The sequence below is a fragment of the Actinia tenebrosa genome, unplaced genomic scaffold (assembly GCF_029948245.1).
Source record: "Actinia tenebrosa isolate PJP-AT-01 unplaced genomic scaffold, QUT_ActTen_1.0 PGA_scaffold1__47_contigs__length_23844297, whole genome shotgun sequence".
NCBI lineage: Eukaryota > Metazoa > Cnidaria > Anthozoa > Actiniaria > Actiniidae > Actinia > Actinia tenebrosa.
The window spans coordinates 10,659,357-10,677,049 of record NW_028292578.1 but is presented as its reverse complement, the minus strand read 5'-3'; the positions used below and the strand labels follow the sequence as shown (position 1 = coordinate 10,677,049).

The window sequence follows — 17,693 nt, the reverse complement described above, 5'->3', positions numbered from 1 at the left end:
CTGTTTCAGCGATCTAGTACCTAGTCTACTAGTTTTCTTGATGGTCGTTGGTTGCAAAAAGTGGCAAGTAAATCTAAAATGTGCTACGTTTTCTCGATGATTTCACTAGATTCTAAGAAGTTAACTTTTATCATTACTGTTTGAATAAGGCTTATAGAATTAGAGTTTTCAAAACTTGTGTCTTTGAAAAAATGATCACCGTCATGGTTGTTCATTGAGTCCTTGTTCTTCATCAACTAACGTTGTAGAGTTGGTGATCGTTGACTGCCAAGAAAAAGTGTTACGGTTTTCTTCTAGGAGTGGACCTATCGTAAGTAAAAAAGTTTCACTCATTTACTCTTTGGTTTGTTGGTTGTTTGAATGTATGTGTAGTGCGTAGATGGTCCACATACACTCTAAGAAACTCCTGTTGGTTGAGCGAGTGAAAGACCTCAGTTGTCAGCCCGATCAATGGAACAACCATTCCAGCAGTTAACAAGTGACTTAGTTTGCTCATGACATTAATAAGTTAAGCTTAAACTTATACGTTCTCCCATTTGGTCAATACTTCTTATAGCTTAAAGACTTGTTAGACCTGTATTTGTTTTGTCGTCTTTGATCATCATTTTGATTACAGTGTTTGCAAGCACAAAACTTCCTCGACTCAGATCATTCCCCAATCTTACCTTTTAACTTCTGTGTATTTCTCATCCATCTACTTGTAATACCAATTTATTTAGATGATAACATTTATTTGGTGTTTTACTAATTTCACGACTGCATGGATTATAGTAATGATGAAAAGGTAAATTATACACCGTGAATAGATGAAAAAACTTACTGACGTTTCGGACGCTACAGTAGTCCTTCGTCGGAGTAAAAGACGAAGGACTAGCGTCCGAAACGTCAGTAAGTTTTTTCATCTTTTCACGGTGTATAATTTACCTTTTCATCATTACTGTTTCATTAGAAACACCGACGCAGTTCACACTAGTTTTTAGCTAGTTATATCTTTGTATGGATTATAACTCGTTTTTGCTCGACAGGGTATTGTACTTTTATACTGGAATATAAGCAAACCCCAGCAGTAGCTCCAAATATGAATAAATTTCGATTCTTTAATATATTAAGCCATCAGGTTGTGATTATTTATATAAAAAAGTAATTTTGGTTCGAAACATGTTTTATCTAAGATTGCCTATCAATGCCACCAAATTATTAAAGTGAACCATTGAAGGTGGCTGAGTGACTGACGTGTATCACATGCTGCCAATTAAAGGGGCACTTGGATGAAAAATCAATAAAAATTGGAAATGACTTGTAACTTGTTTAAATTTCATCATATGGCCCAGATATTAGCCAAGCAACATGTTTTCTTCATAGTCAAATTAAGTGGCAGAAAAAAATTATCAAGTTTATTCAGCATCTAAGTCACATTATCCTCAAATACTTCAATTATTCGGACTTTCAAATACTGGGGTGTTTTCATTCAAGTGCCCCTTAAATGTCTATGCATATCGGTTTATTTTTGCTATTAAAAGAATCAGAGTAACTGGGGCAAAAAATAAATAAAAAATATGCATGATATGTTAGATAAATTTTGATTTTTTACTTTAAAATGTTTTAAAAATTAATATTTACTTTGTTTTGATGTTTTTGTTTTTACCGTTTTACCTGTTCTATCAAACAGATGGCTAAGACCTTTCCTTCAAGTCAACTTGAAGAGGAAAAACTTCCTGAACCCAACTACCTTCCAGGGGAAATCATGGTTGCCTGTGCCAGGAAAGTGCTAAGATTCAGCGCAATGACAGAAAGCAAGTCAGGAATTTCTGGAATTCTTTACGTCACAAATTTCCGAGTGTCATTTCTTACCATGTATTCTTCCACTGAAACACCACTGAGTTCTGTTTTTCAGTCAAATCCAGACCTAACTCAAGGTGGAATAAATGCAGAAATCCAACAAGAACTCCACATCCCACAAACCTGCATACAAGATCTTTACTATCAAACTTCTAAATCAGGCACCAAGCTTAAGAAGCTCCTTCCAAATAAGAAAGTTGCTTCCAAGATACAGCTAATCCAGATTCACTGCAAAGACTTTAGAGTGATTGAGTTTGGCTTAAAGTTCACCCCTAAAGATGAACAAACAGTTATTGCTCATGCATTAACACGTTATGCATACCCTTCATCAATGTCATTGCTGTTTGCTGTAAATTATAGTGCAGCTATCTCAAAGGAACAGCTGGATGATAATCAGTCTGTAAATACCATACTAAGTTTCAGGACATTACCTGATTGGTTAAGTGAACTATCACGGCTGAAAGTTGATGACACTTGGAGAGTTGTCAATGCTAATGATAATTTTAAGACCTGTCCAAATCAGTCACAATTTTTTGTCTGTTTAGCTTCACTGACAGACTCTGATATCAATCGCATGTCATTACATTATATTGAGTCTCGCTTTCCTGTATGGTGCTGGAGCCGCCCTTCAACTGGTGTACCAATACTGTATAGTGCTTCAGGCAGGTGGGTTCAGTTTACTTATAAAAGTGCCTGAGTAAGCACGGGAAAAAAGCTGTTTTATTTGTTTTATCATATAGAAAGAAAAAATGATCTGTTGTAGTTTTTATGCTGTTTTCTTACAATTCTTTGCAAAGTTTGTTGTGCATGTTCCCTGCTAGCATAGTCTCCCTCTTTGGCATGGTACCTGGGTTCTAGTACTTTATACATTCTCTTAAAACTTGTGAAATTGTCTTTGTAATCTCTGGGGACCCAAAAACCTATTATGCATTGATTTTGGAACTAAAAAGGTCAAAAAATTTTTTTCCCCATTCATTTTTACAAAGTCGTATATTTTGTCAATTTTGAAACAAAACAGGCCGGGTCAGACAATAAAAATCTTAGCATGTTCTTAAAAACGCCCAATTTTAAATAATGAAATCTTTTGCCAGATTATAGAAAGGTAGTCAAAGTAAGATATTATTTGGAGAAATTTTCAAAACAACACTAACTCATCTTGGTATGTAAATACAAGGGCGGATCCAGGGGAGGCAAATGGGGGCTGAAGCTTAAAGCTGAAGCCCCCCTTCAGCAGAAAAAAGCGATGCTTTTTTATATTGTTTTCCGTTGTATTGACGGAAGAAACCAAATGTGCAATAGAATCATTTGCTGCTTGTTTAGCTTCAAAGATTTGCATTCAATCATTGTGATATTCAAAAAAAAATGGTTATTTTACTTGAAGATGAGATTACTAGATTAAAGATTAACAGATTAAAGTGGTGATCGTTGACTGCCAAGAAAAAGTGTTAAGCGTTCTCTGAACATCCCGCGTGTTTTGATCAGAGTATCAAACACGGAAAACTGTATTTGATCTGTTGATTTAATTATTGGAAGTTTTATTTCCATCTTGCTTTGAAGCTTGCATTAATGAAATGAACATTGCAAATTTCAAAACATCCAATGTTCATTTGTGAAAGGAATTTTTAAACGCAAGGATACACCACACAAATAACTTCAACATGCATGGTGGCTACAATTGTAGAAATAATTTTAGCTTTGCAAAAATCTGTGAAGAATTAAATAAACTTTTAATCTGAGCCCAGTATTCAAATATGCAACATTGGTTTCATTAATGCAAGCTTCAAAGCAAAATGGAAACTGAACTTCCAATAATACAATGAATCTTAAAACCTTGATAGGAATGCATGAGCTGGTTTGACTGTTAGTTAAAATCTCACAACCTTTGACTTTATCAAGGTTTTAAGATAATTATTAAAGCATTTAATAACTAATGTTATTGTTATTTATTTTAGACCAGAAAGCATATTTTTGGGAAAAGAAGAAACATCATTGTTCCGGGCCTTATCCACTCTGCCCTGTAACCCAGAACATAAGGAAGTCTTGGTAGTTGATGTTGCTAAGATGTGCCCTACAATTCAAGACCTTGCATTGAGCTTTCTCAAGGTCAGAGAGCTTTGTGTGTTGGAAACAACCAAGTCATTCTGGAGTATGGATCCCAACTGGCTTTCAAGTCTTGATGCTGCAAAGTAAGAACCACCTGCAAATAGTATTATATTCTAAGTGCTGACAATACTCATGAATTTATAACTAATTAGATATGCATACAGGAAAAAAGGTGTGTGGAGAGAGGGGAGAGAGGAATGTATTTGTGTGTAATGGTTGTGCCACGCTGGAGGGGATTGATGGGGGGTCATTGTGATGTGCATTTGCTCCTCGGATGTCAAGAGGAACTGTCACAAAGGCCCGATGGCAGGTTAGCATATGCAAAGTGGTACATCAAGGGATCTTATTGTTATGTTAATTACCTGTGTTATTTCTGGAACTTAGAATATGTCTATATCATTGGTCAAGGGCAGATCCAGAGGAGGGGTCCAGGGGGTCCGGACTCCCCCCCACTAGTTGCTTTCCCCTTTTTGTAGCTACTGCCTTAAAGGCATAGATACTGCATGTAGCTAGTCATCTGTGTAAGTAAGTGGATATATTTTCGGACAATAGTCGGGGCCATTCAAATTGTTTCATGATCCTTCTTCCAGTTGTCGGACTTGTTATCGATTAAAACGTTCAAGCTACAGTTTTTTCGTCCTTCCATGTGCTGAAATTTCTCCTCGATGCTAGAATTTGAAGTATATTTTTACTCTTTTTACAATAATTGTATGCTATTTCACTTCAACAACCAAGCACACTTCAATCGTTGCCAAGTGCTTATTCGTAAATGATTTTTCAAGCGTTGTGACAGTCTCTCAAGAAATTTTCCAGCAGAATTACAATTATGATCACCTGTAATTGGTCGATTGAGTGATTTTTGTGTTGACATTTCAACACCTCAGCATCTAGCCATCCATCACTTTTGAAACAATATGGTGATATAGTTTTTAGACTGAAATTTAATCTTTAAAAAGATTTTATAGGATTAGAAAGTTAAAGTGCCTATCACCCATCTGACAATATTCTCAGTATTGATTCTACATGGGGTAAGATGTTGAATAACCCGAAAAAATTACATAATTTGAGTGCAGCTTCTTGAAGTTATGAAGGTTTTTCCATGTCATATGCTAATGCTGTGACAATGACGTATTTCCAAATTAAATTTATCTGTACCAGCAGTGTTTTGTATATTAAATGATTACTCCTCATACGTCACAGCATTAGCATATGGCATGGAAAAACCTTTAAGACTTCAAGAAGTTGCACTCAAACTATATATATTTTTTTAGTGTTATTCAACATCTTACCCCATGTAGAATTAATACTGTGAATATTGTCAGAAGGGTGATAGGCACTTTAAAATCTTTAATTCAGTCTACAATCTCCCTAAAGGCAGTTCTTTGATTGATGGTAGTTATAATGTTAGTTGGCAAATAAGACATTGAAGTTTGTGGGTCACACTTCAATGATAATGGTAGTAAGGGAATGGTCATTATTTGGGGGGGGGGGGGGGGGTTTCTCCCGGATAGTATAGAAATTACCCATAGCCCACCCCCTAAATCCTGCAAGTTACAAGTTAGCCCAACCCTTTTAGTATGCATTAAAAAATCAGGCCATAAGGGTGATTACACTTTGCAATTTTCTCTGCAACTTGTCTTGCAAAAAATTGCTCCGTGTAATCTCGCCTTTACTATACTTCGAGAAGATTTCGGAGGGCAGCCAAATATACGCGGTCAATAAATATGTGAAAACTTTCCAGTTCTATTCCTTTCGGCGTTCGACAGTACACTATTGGCAATCACTATATGTGAACCAAGCTTTTGTTTTTTGGTTTTATTTTGTTATTATTCACTGATTCATTCATTTATTTATTTATTTAATAAACTTTCACCCTAAAATAGCTATTACAAAGTATACTAAAAAGTTGGGAAAAGAAAAGAAAATGTTTGGATGAGGAAAACACAACAGAGCTGGGCTCCAAACAAAGTGTCTCCTATAAATTAACATCAATTAAAAATAACAAATAATAAAAAGTACAATATGGAATATAATATATAATAACAATGTATAAATATAATAAATTTATATCTGCAGACGTAATGTGATCTAAATAATGATAATATAAAATATTAATGATATTAAATCACTCAGTAACAGCAAGCATAAGAAGTTAATAGGTTACGAGAAGAGCAGCATTTAAGGCATATAGATTTCCAGATGTTAAATCGATTTACATCATAAAAGTTAGTAAGAGCACTAAAGTAGTGGTTAGGAAGATGTCATTTAAAAGTACACTATTGGTAATCACTATATGTGAACCCTAGCTTTTGTTTTTTGTTTTATTTTGTTATTATTCATTTGTTTGTTTGTTTGTTTATTTATTTGTTTGTTTTGTTTATATATGATTGTTAGGTTTTATTTCGTTTAAAATATCTATATTCTTTAGTACTGATGTTTTTTCCTTTTTTCAAGGTGGCTTTCTTACATCCGAGCATCTATAGTTTCTGCTGTAGAAGTGGCAAAAGCTGTGTGTGATGATGGTCGTCCAGTCATCGTCAAGGAGATGAATGGGAGAGATATGGTTCTCGTGGTGGCTTCCCTGGCACAGTTAATTCTAGATAACTACTACCGCACCATCAGAGGATTCCAAACATTACTACAGAAGATGTGGGTCCTTGGAGGGCATCCTTTTAATAAACGATGTGGACATATTAAAAAACAACCCAAACAGGAAAGTGAAAAAGAGGATAACCAGGAGTCGCCCGTCTTTCTTCATTTCCTTGACTGTGTCTACCAGCTCATGATACAGTTTCCCTCGGAATTCGAGTTTTCGGAGTCGTACTTGCTTGGTCTTTTTGACAGCATGCATGCGTGTATGTTTGATACCTTCCTTTTTGACTGTGAAGAGCAACGCTATAGTCTTTCTAAGGCGGAACTCGATGGTGCCTCCATGGCATCGCTGTGGGACTTTTTAGCAGACCAGCTAGCAAACCCCAAGATAACCTCAGCATTTCTAAACCCACTGTATGAGTTCGAAGATTGTAAAAAAAGGTTTGAACAAAACAGAGGGACGGAGGCTAAAGAGCTGTACGAAGGAGTTAACTGTACTGCTCCTGCAATGAAGTTTTGGTCGGGCTGCTATCTTCGATGGTTACCCACTGTTCACGTTAGTATTGGAATGGGCGAAAACTCAGCGTCACACCTACAGCAAATGATTCTGATGAACGAAGTCAAAGTTCTGCGTCATCGTATGGCAGTTCTTTCCTCTGATAAAGACAACTCAGAGAAAGAATCAACGGAGGATGAAAGTCCATCAGAAGCCGCAGAAAATTACTGGGAAACAGACATGAATTTTACTCTTGATTTGGAGAGCAGTAAGCTACTGACGCCGAGCCTACCATTTATTGGAGACTTGGCGCTTAGCAAATATTGTTCTGGAGAAATGCCACAGCCTGCAATGGAAAAATCCACTGACATTGGAAATTTTTAGTTTTAGAATCTCTGAAGTGGTTTGAATGTTGTTTTTTTTAAATAGTTTATTCGATGACATTGAAGATTGGACTTCGAAGGATTGAACTTGAAATTTATACAACCGTAGACTTTTGTCGTAATTTTACATATTGTTAGTATATCAAATAGCATTTAGAGTGCAAACTACATAAGCATAAAGGACAAACTAATTCGAACAATTTTCAGATGAATGCATAACATTTATTACAAAAGTGAAATTGTTTTAACGGAAGAAGGTACAGTACTCCAGTTTCTCATTGTGATTGAGTATAATTGCCATTTAAAAATCTTCCCACATGGAGAATACAACATTGAAATATTTCATCGACTTTGGATTAGATAACTTCACAGCGAAGTCTCAAGAAGAGCCGTGCAAATTCTTGGTGTCTTGTGTTTGGGAGTAGCTTGTGGACATTCCTTTCTATGGAGAAGGGTCTTTCCAATGTAAAGAACCGCAAACATCAGAAATGGCGAGTCTGAGAGAGGAATGAATGGATAGTGACACCATTCTTTTCTCAAATCCTAACGATAAATTCCAATTCAGTTAGCGAGTTAGCCATGCCCTGAACTTTAACCAGCCCATTTAAACTTTATCCATTATTCCGGAGGGTATTGACATAATATTTGAAGGTTTTTTATGCAAGTTTACGATGAGGACTTCAAACTTTCAAACCTGGGAAGAGACTCAATTCTTTAAAAATCTCGTGAGTTTTATGGCGCGCGCCGCGCGAGCATGTGCAATGCCACAACTCGAAGAATTTTTACTTTGATGGTTTCCAGCAAAAGGTTTGTCGCACGCGTTATCTTTTTGACGCGAAACTCCAAAACTGTACTCTAATAACAGGTTTTCGTAGTTTTAGAGATGTTTTATCATACAAAGCTAAAGACATTGACAAAATACAAACAAGTTTGGTGTTCACCAAAATCGAAAATTTTTAGTTTCTGTAGTATCCTTTAATTTTCTGTCATTCGAAAACTTCTAATTCACTGTGAAAAGCTAGACTTTAATTTTTATTTTTAAAAAAATTAATTGACCAATCCTTTTGACGAATCGGTGCTATGGTAACGTTATACGTGACCAGTTTATAACTTAAATAAAGAGGCATGGGGCTAACAACAGTTACAATGAATCTGATAAACATTGTACTGATAGCCCAGTCACCTTCTTTGAAATAAATATGAAATCATTAAAGTAAATAAAAGGCCAGACTACGCATCTGAAAATGAGACCAGTATGAACACTTAAATCAAGATGTTACTACTAAATAAAAATCAAAGTTAAACGATCTAAAATATGGATGAAAAAAAAATAAATTAACAAAAATCTAATAAAATGTCAAGCTTTCTGAAATCATTATCCATTTCGAGGTTAAGGGAAATACTGGGTCGAGTGTGCGTTTTGGGGACGAAATGGACGCCATCTTGGAAATACTTATTTATCTAGCTTTTTCCTCATTAAATCATAGTTTTAAAAAAATGAAAAAATAGAAACAAATTACAAGCAGATGAGAGGTAAGGGATACCGTCACAGTTTTCCATTAAATAAAATGACATTTAATTATTGAATATTAACTTAATTACAGCATGAAATTTCTCTTACTAATGAGCTTTCCCTTGCTACATTTGATGCAGACAGTTTTATTTATATTTATTTATTTAGCTTCGCCATTCAAACACTCACACATGGACCCACTCTCTCACACACACACACACACACGAGAATAGTTACATACATACATAATGGCTGGGAATCCACTACAGGATGTGCCAATTACAGTGGTCCCTCACATATTAACATTAACAAAAAAGGTCCATCAATGTCGTGGGCTTTACCCTTGTAGAGCCACAGGGAGCCCAATTTAGATTAAAGTGAATGGTGAAAATAAAATCGGAAAAATTAAATAATTTTTTTTAAAATTCGAGATCAAGATAATGTCCTCCGTAATGCGAAAGAGTAAAAAAAAATCGATAAAAAATGCACTAGAACATTTTTTTCGCGCGCCTTATTCAGTGTTTTCCTATATGATTCCCTATGGTATTTGATGTCGATCTATGTATATATACTCTGACAAGGGAGGAAACTACAGTCGCCATATTTGAACAAACAACTCACTTTAAACCACGATTTCATCGTCTTTTAAACCTCGGACTCCACAAAAAACTTGATCATAATGATCCCTAAGATGGGGGATTTATTTATTTAAAACACTTTTGGCTCTTCCTCCAAGATTTCTATGAGCGAAATTTTCGTGCAGAAAAATTTTCACCTTGCAGAAAATTGTCGACCTTAAAACTCTCCCGCACAGGATTTTTGTAACGTGTACACGACCCACCACCAGCCACCCCACGGAGGACATTATCTTCTGACCTCGAATTTAAAAAGTAATAAATTATCTATTTTTTCCGATTTTATTTTCACCATTCACTTTAATCTAAATTGGGCTCCCCGTGACCAAAGGTCACTTTAGTTGTCTTCTTGATTGAGGTACTTGTTTGGCGGGAAAGTAGCACAGGGTTCCCAAACTGAAGTAGGTCTTATAATAATGATTATTTGCTGCAGCGAGCATGGTTGTTTCAGGTCCCACACATGGCGTATAGAAAAAAAGCGAGCGAAATGTGTTCGGCATCCCTGTTTTAATGAAACTCGCGATACTGTTGATGTTGTCATTAAAAAATAATAATAATAAATCACGATGGCTCTCATGGGGGAAGGGGGGGGGGGGGTTGCAACCCCCAAAACCCACCCCTAGATCCGCCACTGTCTTGGCAACAAACATCAAAATAGAGAGTTTTAGATTGACTTTTTTTCCTCTTCGCAAACGGCAAACGTGACCACGTTTTCATAGTTTTCCTTTATTTTACTTTACCTTTTACAAACCTTCTCACCAAGCGCAAATACTCTTTTGTTTTTCTGCTACTTGGACTTTTTTGCGATTCTTTTTCAGTGATGTAAAAGAATTTTTTACTGGTCAACTGACGTTTCACGTTTGCCGTGAACGTAAATCTAAAACTCTCTAATGTTAAAATTGTGACTTGGTTTGATATCTTCAACACTGGCAAGATAAACCATTCCTTCCTATTTCTAGGCCACCAGGATTGATACAGGGCCCATGCCTTTGTTTGTTCTAGGGTCGGTGCCATGTTTCCTAACCCCAATTGCAACTTGGGGGAAAGGGTTTGTGCTATTATCTTTATCTACAATTTGCCTGGATAGGTATTAGTGATAGGCCAAAAAATGCTGTTTTAGAAAACCAAAACGATGCGAGAAGTAAATCATATTGTATTCATAGTGTGTTTTAATTTGCATTTTTATAATACTTGTTTCAAATTTTGACTTTTATATTTTAGGTAGACCTGCATGCGGGAGAGTTGTCATACGGGGGTGGGTTGTCATACGCGAGTGGAGTGGGGGGGGGGGGGGGGCATTTGTGGTTTGTTGTGGTGGGGGTGCATTGGGACAAAGGAGGATCACTGTAGTATTGTTTCGTTGTCTTTTGGTGTATTCCCATGGTAGTTTTCTCGCATGTAGGTATAATCGAGGTATAGTAGTTTTAAATTTTATTTTTTCTATTCTTCTATACTTTAGTTAGTTTTAATTAGATTTTATAATTATTGATTGTATAAACTGGTATTGAAAAGCCCGAAAGGGAATGCTAATAAAGTATGTATGTATGTATATATTGTAGTACCGCAAGAAACCTTGATCATTTTCATATAACTTGGTCCTACAAAAATTACCTTATTGTTATTATTATCTTCGTTATTATTATCTAGCTAGCAGCAAAAAACCCCATTTACACCTACTTAGGCGCATTTTATAATTTTCTTCTTCCGATATCCTGCCTAAAAATATTTTGAAATTATACAACTGTCAATTTTTCGTAAACAAATATTTCCCCAGGACTTCCTGGAAGACAAACTGTTCTTCTAGATGATTCTAATCTTTCCGGCTGCTTGAAGAACCAGATGAATGTAAATAAGATGGTTCCTAATAGCATTGGGCCTCCTGCGAGGAAAAACACGTTTCGGTAACGTCCAGTGGCTTCACCCAACCAACCTGTAATATAAAGTCAAACCGACTGAAGTAAAAAAAGTGGAAAAGCATTTAAAAAGACTTTATGCTGTATGGTTTTGAAATTCAATAGTAAATGAAAAAATAATTAAGATTAGATAGATCAGAATCCTAAACTCAAATGGTTAGAATTTTCTTAAACATAAACGACTTTCTTTTTATAGCCAATTTGGTTATTTCTACGTCGCTAAAAATCTGATGGGCTAAGGGAACAGCTTAATATAAATTCGTCGATCAGTCAGCATGCGATGTGCGGCAACTAGTTAAACAGTATAATTCCACTTACTTCCTGCGGGTGCGCCTACTAGCATTGACAAAGACATGCACATTAGCACTCCTCCCCATGCTTTGGACATGTTTTCATGATTAGAACATTCAAAAGTTACAACAGACATGAGACCAATAAACGAGCCATCCAGAAAGCCTAAGACGACTGCATAAATAACCAGCATCTCGTAGCTATTTGCCACAATGCAAATAATCGAGGTCAAGCTAGTTAAACCCATGCATACCTACAAGAAATTGTCATGAAACGAAGTTATATTATTAATCAAGTCTGTTGTGTTATACTTGTGTATTGCCAGCAGTGCATTTTGTGCATTGCCAGCAGTGCATCGTATTGTCATCGAAAAGTAATTAAACGCTATACAAAGCTGAATATTACCTGATAAAGCACTAATGTATTCATCCATTTCATATCTGATATTTTTCCGAAGATTACTTTTCCAAAAGCTGATGTTGCACTCATGTAAGCGAGGAGAAGTGATCCCTGAGAATAGGTACTTCCAAGCTCCTCTGCCAGCCTAACCTATGAACGGAATTGATAGTTTTCACGGCGGCCATGTTGGAGCCGGGAACTTAACAAAAGAATTGTCAATAAATTCTTTTGTTATATCCTCCAACATGGTCGCCGTGTCTTTTGTTATTTAATTCTCTCGGGAATGTTTGAAAACCATAAATTGCATAAATCTCGCGCATCTCACACCTCTAAATGACATAGACATTTTTACCATTCAGGACATTTCGTTAATGCTATTATACGTGCATGCTCTTTCGCGTAAATTAGCGTAAATGATCTTCCTAAATATCAGGGCTGATATCCAATCATCGTTGACAGTTCCAAAACACTTGCCCTTCCAAAATCTATGATTTGTCTTCTAATGCGGAGTGCTGTTCGAGTTTTTGCATTTGATTTTCTTACTTCTTCTAAACTGCCTAGGTACTGTTGTATTACACGAAATTTTCAAAACAATCGTGAAATTAAATTGCCGCGAAAAAATGAGCGTCGCGCAAAATAAAATGACGCAAAAATTAAGTGGCCCTTAAAACCATTTAAAAACCAGCGATAAAAGACGTTACTGAAAACCGCGTGTACTGGCGCCTTATCGATCCAGATCAACACTGCCGGAATGATTAGTACCAACATTCAATATACTCATGTGAAAACCAAGGAAACCAAGCGGTTTTCGATATTCTGCGAACTCCGACATTTAATTTTTATTGCCGCCAGTAATTAGTGAAGTTACTTTTGACGGCAGCGAAATTAAGCCAAATTTCAGCACGAAGCACGCAACTACCGAGTTCGCAGAATATGAAAACCCGCAGTAAAATATGAGACCATATAGTGCAGTTTTCGTATGACTTTGAAAAGCTCAGTGCCGTGCCGTGACCGTGATGCTTCCTAGAATTTTAATTGGCTGATTTTTTTTCTCGCGCAATGTGATTGGTCTGAAAGTGCCGTGACTTTGGCGTGACCGTGTCCGCGTCTTGTTTATGCCGTGTTCTGGGTATTTGATTGGATGGAGAGTGAATTATCGAGCAATGTGATTGGTCTGGCGTATCCCTAGCCGTGTCAAGAACGTGTTCGTGCCGTGAGCTTTTCACAGTCATGCGAAAACTGCTCTATCCGGAATCGCGTAATTAATGTGTCGCAAAAATTTCATGTAATGAATTAGTAGATATGCCAGTAATAACAGATGCGCATGCACTTACCAAATTTACGTGAGGGATAAAGTACCCAAAACAAGCTATTGTTCCTGCTATTGCCCATATTAAAAACCGAGGCCCTAAATGACAACACTGACGTTTTTCACCCATAATCATCACTCCGGTCGTACACGTACTTGAAGTAGTTGTTTCATTTTCTTCCCTTAAGGCCTCTTCGGCACTCTCTGCATTAGTTGGCAAAGGTTTAAACAAAAATCCACATACAACAATAGCGAGAGAGAAAACGGAAAGAAATCGGTAGCAGTTTCTCCATCCCCATGATTCCACAATTACTTGTTGAAGTGGCGCTAGAGCAAGGGCGCCAATATTGCCTCCTGCTGCTGCAATACCTGTGGCCAAAGACCGCTTTTTTTCAAAGTAATCCGCAACCATCACTAGAGCAGGTAAATAAGACAAACTCGAACCAATTCCTAAGAGAACACCATGAGTAAAGTACAACAGCTTAATACTATTTGAAAAGGATGACAGGAGTAAGCCAAGGGTCATTAAAACACCTCCAACCATTGTCATTAAGCGACAGCCAAATCTTGCGGAAAGTAAACTGGAAAGGTAGGCCAGGAAAAATAAACAGAATTGCCCAATGGAGCCAACCCATGCTGAAATGACAAGGAAAATTAATCATTCATTAAAAGATCATCCGTCCTGTCTGTTAATCAGTTAGTCAGTTAGCCACATAACATTAATAATAATTTAAAAAAAAAATAGTGTTGATCTAAGCAAAATGCCCTACAAAATTCGGGGTAGAGAAGTGAGCAAGAAGACGAAAGGTGGTAAAGAGAGACCCGGGGGAGGGGGGGGGGGGGGGTACTACCACCCCAACTTGGGTAGGGGTGTGCCGCCAGGACCTCAAAACCTTGACCCTATCCCAGACCTAAAATTATGATATTACATACCCTACCCCAGACTAAAACAAAGAGTTGAACACCCTATCCCAGACTAAACCCGGTTGGTCAATAGATTGCAATCAATCTTACTTGTTTTTATTGTTTGTGTGCCGTCAGAAAGCGTAGCCTATTCGCCAGACAAAAACGACCAAATCGTAGCCCTATCCCAGACAAAAATGACACCCTATCCCAGACAAAATGTCAAAAAATGATACCCTATCCCAGACCCAAAAGCCGAAAAACCATACCCTATAGGGCGGCACATACCCGTATAGCAAATATAGGGGAGTACCCCCCCTCCCCCCCCCGGGAAGAGGGATAAGATAAAGCTACCCTATGGTCAGCAAATAAAGAACTTGGACGGTAGAATCACGTGCCGGTATAGTTCTCCCATCTAAACAAGGTCGTTCGTCCTAAGTAACGTGCTGTTCCCCCATCTACAAAGCTAGTTCGTCCTAAGTAACGTGGCTGTTCTCCCATCTACAAAGCTCGTTCATCATAAGTATCACAAGTAACGTGGCGGTTCTTTTTTCCTTCTCTCCGAGAGAGTTGTGAAAGGAGACTTTGCTCGTCTCAGTCTCAATTCCGATTCCACAATCAATAAAATAATGTAAATTGCTAAAAAGGTATTTTTTAAAAGGAAGTGCATTTTCGGGTTTAAATTCCGGATGAAAATAGAAACCATTGAGAAAATATCGACCAGGAACTAACAGAATATGAATCACATAAAGACTGGTAGTTTTAATATAAAATAGCCATTTATACCCAAAGTGCTTACGTTTTATGCCATGGACGTAGTTTTCGCAACAAAATTACATGGTTCTTTTCCCCCGCTACTCTTGCATGTAGTTTTCTTAAATCATTTGACAAATAAAAACATAAAACTTGAAAAAAGCTAAGCTCCCGGGTCGATATTTTCACTGCTTGGCCTCCATTTTGAATTCGAAGCCCTGCGGGCTTAGCCTCGTTTTGATGAATCAAATTATTAAAATGAGAGTAGTCTAATGACTAATATTTCAATGTTTGTTCATCCCACTCCCAGGCTTCATTCTGCCCGTTGTGGATTACCCCGTATAGACCTAATAACCTTCGTATATAGATCCAGAAAGTTAAAGGAACAATTCTCTAGAGAACATCCTGTAAAACATCACAGACGGTTATTAAAAACTGATGAGCTAGTGGCGTCGCTTCAGTGCCTTTTCTAAGTGACGCATAAATTACATTTTGAATAAACTACATAACGTTATATTTTACAATCAGTAGATTTCTACGAGACTGTTATTCGAGAGGTTCAGTTTTGATTATATACGGTTTTTCCTTGACATAATTGCCCTTTTTATATAAAGCAGATAACAGACGTTACAGTGAGTATTAAAACTCGTTTAAACCGCATCAAGCTTGTTTATTCGCTTCGTTTATAATGTTGCATTTATTTAATTATCATGAAACTTTCATCAAATATTACACAATAATTGAAGTTTATAATAGTTGATTTTGTTTTCAAATAGCGTTAAATAAAGCAAAGTTATAAGGAAATATTCAAATTAAGAAAAAAGCAAATTCTGTGTGTTTCCCTCGTTTTATTTTCAAATTGCTTCGTCTACACAAACTATGATATATGACTTACAAAGATATCAAAGTTTAAAAAATTTCTGTGGGGCAGATTTTGAGAAAATAATGCCAAGTTAGGTGCATCGTAGTTTGTTTTTCTAATGCTTCATTGCGTTTCCCGCAAGCTACATGACGATATGCTAATTCTTGCAATGAATGCTACAAACTACGATGCACGTAACTTGTTGGGTCTTTTTAAAAATGATAGAAGCAATCAATAAAACCCATCTTTTGCGCATAGAATTTGTATATCCTATATAAATTATTACAGGATTTTAAAAAAAGTTATCAGGCAGATTCTAAGAAATTCGAAAATGAACAAAAAGTCCGAATTTTGGTCAACCACCTTAAGGGCTCGTCTGCTTGTGTAGCCGGAAAAACAACTAAACTCTACGTGACATTCGTTTTGCCGTAAAGGCATTGTCGAGAGTGAATCATCTAAGAATCAGCGGCTTTATTCTACTAATTTTAAAAAAGGCTTATATTATTGTTATGTTCCATACCTGTGTCGGATTTGGACTCCTTAAAATGATCTAACAGTGCTACATATATCACTCCAAACGTGTATTGAATTCCAAGAACGACAAAAAGGTCACAGAAAGCTGCAGAACATATTACCCAAGCCCATCCACCGTCTTTAACCAATGTTACACCGCTTTCCATTGCCAATTATTAGAAATGATACCTCAGCATTCGAGCTGTGAGCTTCACTAGTGGAGATTAGTGGCTATATACATGAGTTTCTGTAAAATCTCGAATCCGGAATCCGGAATTTGGAATTCACAATAAATACACAGGCAGCCCAAACAAGGTTCCTATGTATGGTTTATAAGGGAATGTGAGTTACTATAAAGTCATGACAATAAAATGTTTCACTCAACAATTTGCCCCAAAACTTGCTGCAGTTGTTGCTTTTACTTTGTTCAGCCTTCTGGCGAAGTTTCAGCGCGATTTGAGGCCGTTTAGTGGGGTTTTCTCAAAACCCGCTCTTCTACTAAATAGTTATTTAATAATTAATTATTATTATTGATTATTATTTGTATAGAATACTCAATCGTGAATGGCTAATTTGTATGAAAATTTGTCTGGGTGGCCTTGGTTGGTGTAGTCGCACAGTAACGTTATTTCAAAACAAAATTAACTAATATCAACTTCAATCATTGTGTAATATCTTATTGTTTCATCGCGTTTTCCGCAAGCTACTTGACGATATGCTGATTCTTGCAATGAACATTCATGCGTGTAAAAAATCTTCACGCTATTCTTGACCAAGTTTTTGCAGAATTGAAAATTTCTCTCAACCTGAGGAATTGTTCTTTTTGTATTGAACTGATTTTTACAGCCGGCATTTTAAATTGCCACTTGCACTTGTAAGATGCAAAATCATCATGCAGGTGTGATTGTTCATTGCGACTAGAATTAGCATATCGTCAAGTAGCTTGCGGGAAACGCAATGAAGCATTAGAAAAACAAACTACGATGCACCTAACTTGACGGGTCTTCTAGAAATGTTAGGAGCAATCAATAAAACCCATCTTTTGCGCACAGAATTTGTACATCCTATATATATCATTACAGGATTTTAAAAAAAAAAATAGTTATCTGGCCGATTCAAAGAAATTCGAAAATAAACAAAAAGTCCGAATTTTGGTCATAATTTTGCAAGAAAAACTCTAGGTAAAAAT

At 36.7% G+C, this 17,693-nt stretch overlaps 2 protein-coding genes across 2 annotated transcripts; one reads left to right on the top strand and one right to left on the bottom strand.

The window, feature by feature from the left end:
• The first annotated feature begins 42 nt into the window (after positions 1-42).
• Positions 43-8,641, top strand: LOC116295789 (myotubularin-related protein 12). Its single transcript, XM_031703718.2, has 4 exons — positions 43-310; positions 1,670-2,505; positions 3,792-4,025; positions 6,397-8,641. Exons 2-4 carry the CDS (start codon positions 1,670-1,672, stop codon positions 7,412-7,414), a joined length of 2,088 nt encoding a protein of 695 aa, XP_031559578.2. The 5' UTR covers positions 43-310; the 3' UTR covers positions 7,415-8,641.
• Positions 8,642-10,859: 2,218 nt separating this feature from the next.
• LOC116295797 (monocarboxylate transporter 12) lies at positions 10,860-16,765 on the bottom strand. Its single transcript, XM_031703730.2, has 5 exons — positions 16,512-16,765; positions 13,499-14,109; positions 12,171-12,314; positions 11,793-12,018; positions 10,860-11,491 (listed from the first exon to the last, which is right to left on the bottom strand). The coding sequence occupies exons 1-5, from the start codon at positions 16,669-16,671 to the stop codon at positions 11,295-11,297; spliced, it is 1,338 nt and encodes a 445-aa protein (XP_031559590.1). The 5' UTR covers positions 16,672-16,765; the 3' UTR covers positions 10,860-11,294.
• Between the last annotated feature and the right edge of the window lie 928 nt (positions 16,766-17,693).

Excerpts from the sequence above, each read along its gene's own strand:
- LOC116295789 (XM_031703718.2), top strand. The coding sequence starts at position 1,670 with ATGGCTAAGACCTTTCCTTCAAGTCAACTTGAAGAGGAAAAACTTCCT. Across the intron at positions 2,506-3,791 it reads CTGTATAGTGCTTCAGGCAG|ACCAGAAAGCATATTTTTGG; the intron begins GTGGGTTCAGTT and ends TATTTATTTTAG. Across the intron at positions 4,026-6,396 it reads TCAAGTCTTGATGCTGCAAA|GTGGCTTTCTTACATCCGAG; the intron begins GTAAGAACCACC and ends CCTTTTTTCAAG.
- LOC116295797 (XM_031703730.2), bottom strand. The coding sequence starts at position 16,671 with ATGGAAAGCGGTGTAACATTGGTTAAAGACGGTGGATGGGCTTGGGTA. Across the intron at positions 14,110-16,511 it reads GGAGTCCAAATCCGACACAG|CATGGGTTGGCTCCATTGGG; the intron begins GTATGGAACATA and ends TTGTCATTTCAG. Across the intron at positions 11,492-11,792 it reads AGTAGGCGCACCCGCAGGAA|GTTGGTTGGGTGAAGCCACT; the intron begins GTAAGTGGAATT and ends TTTATATTACAG.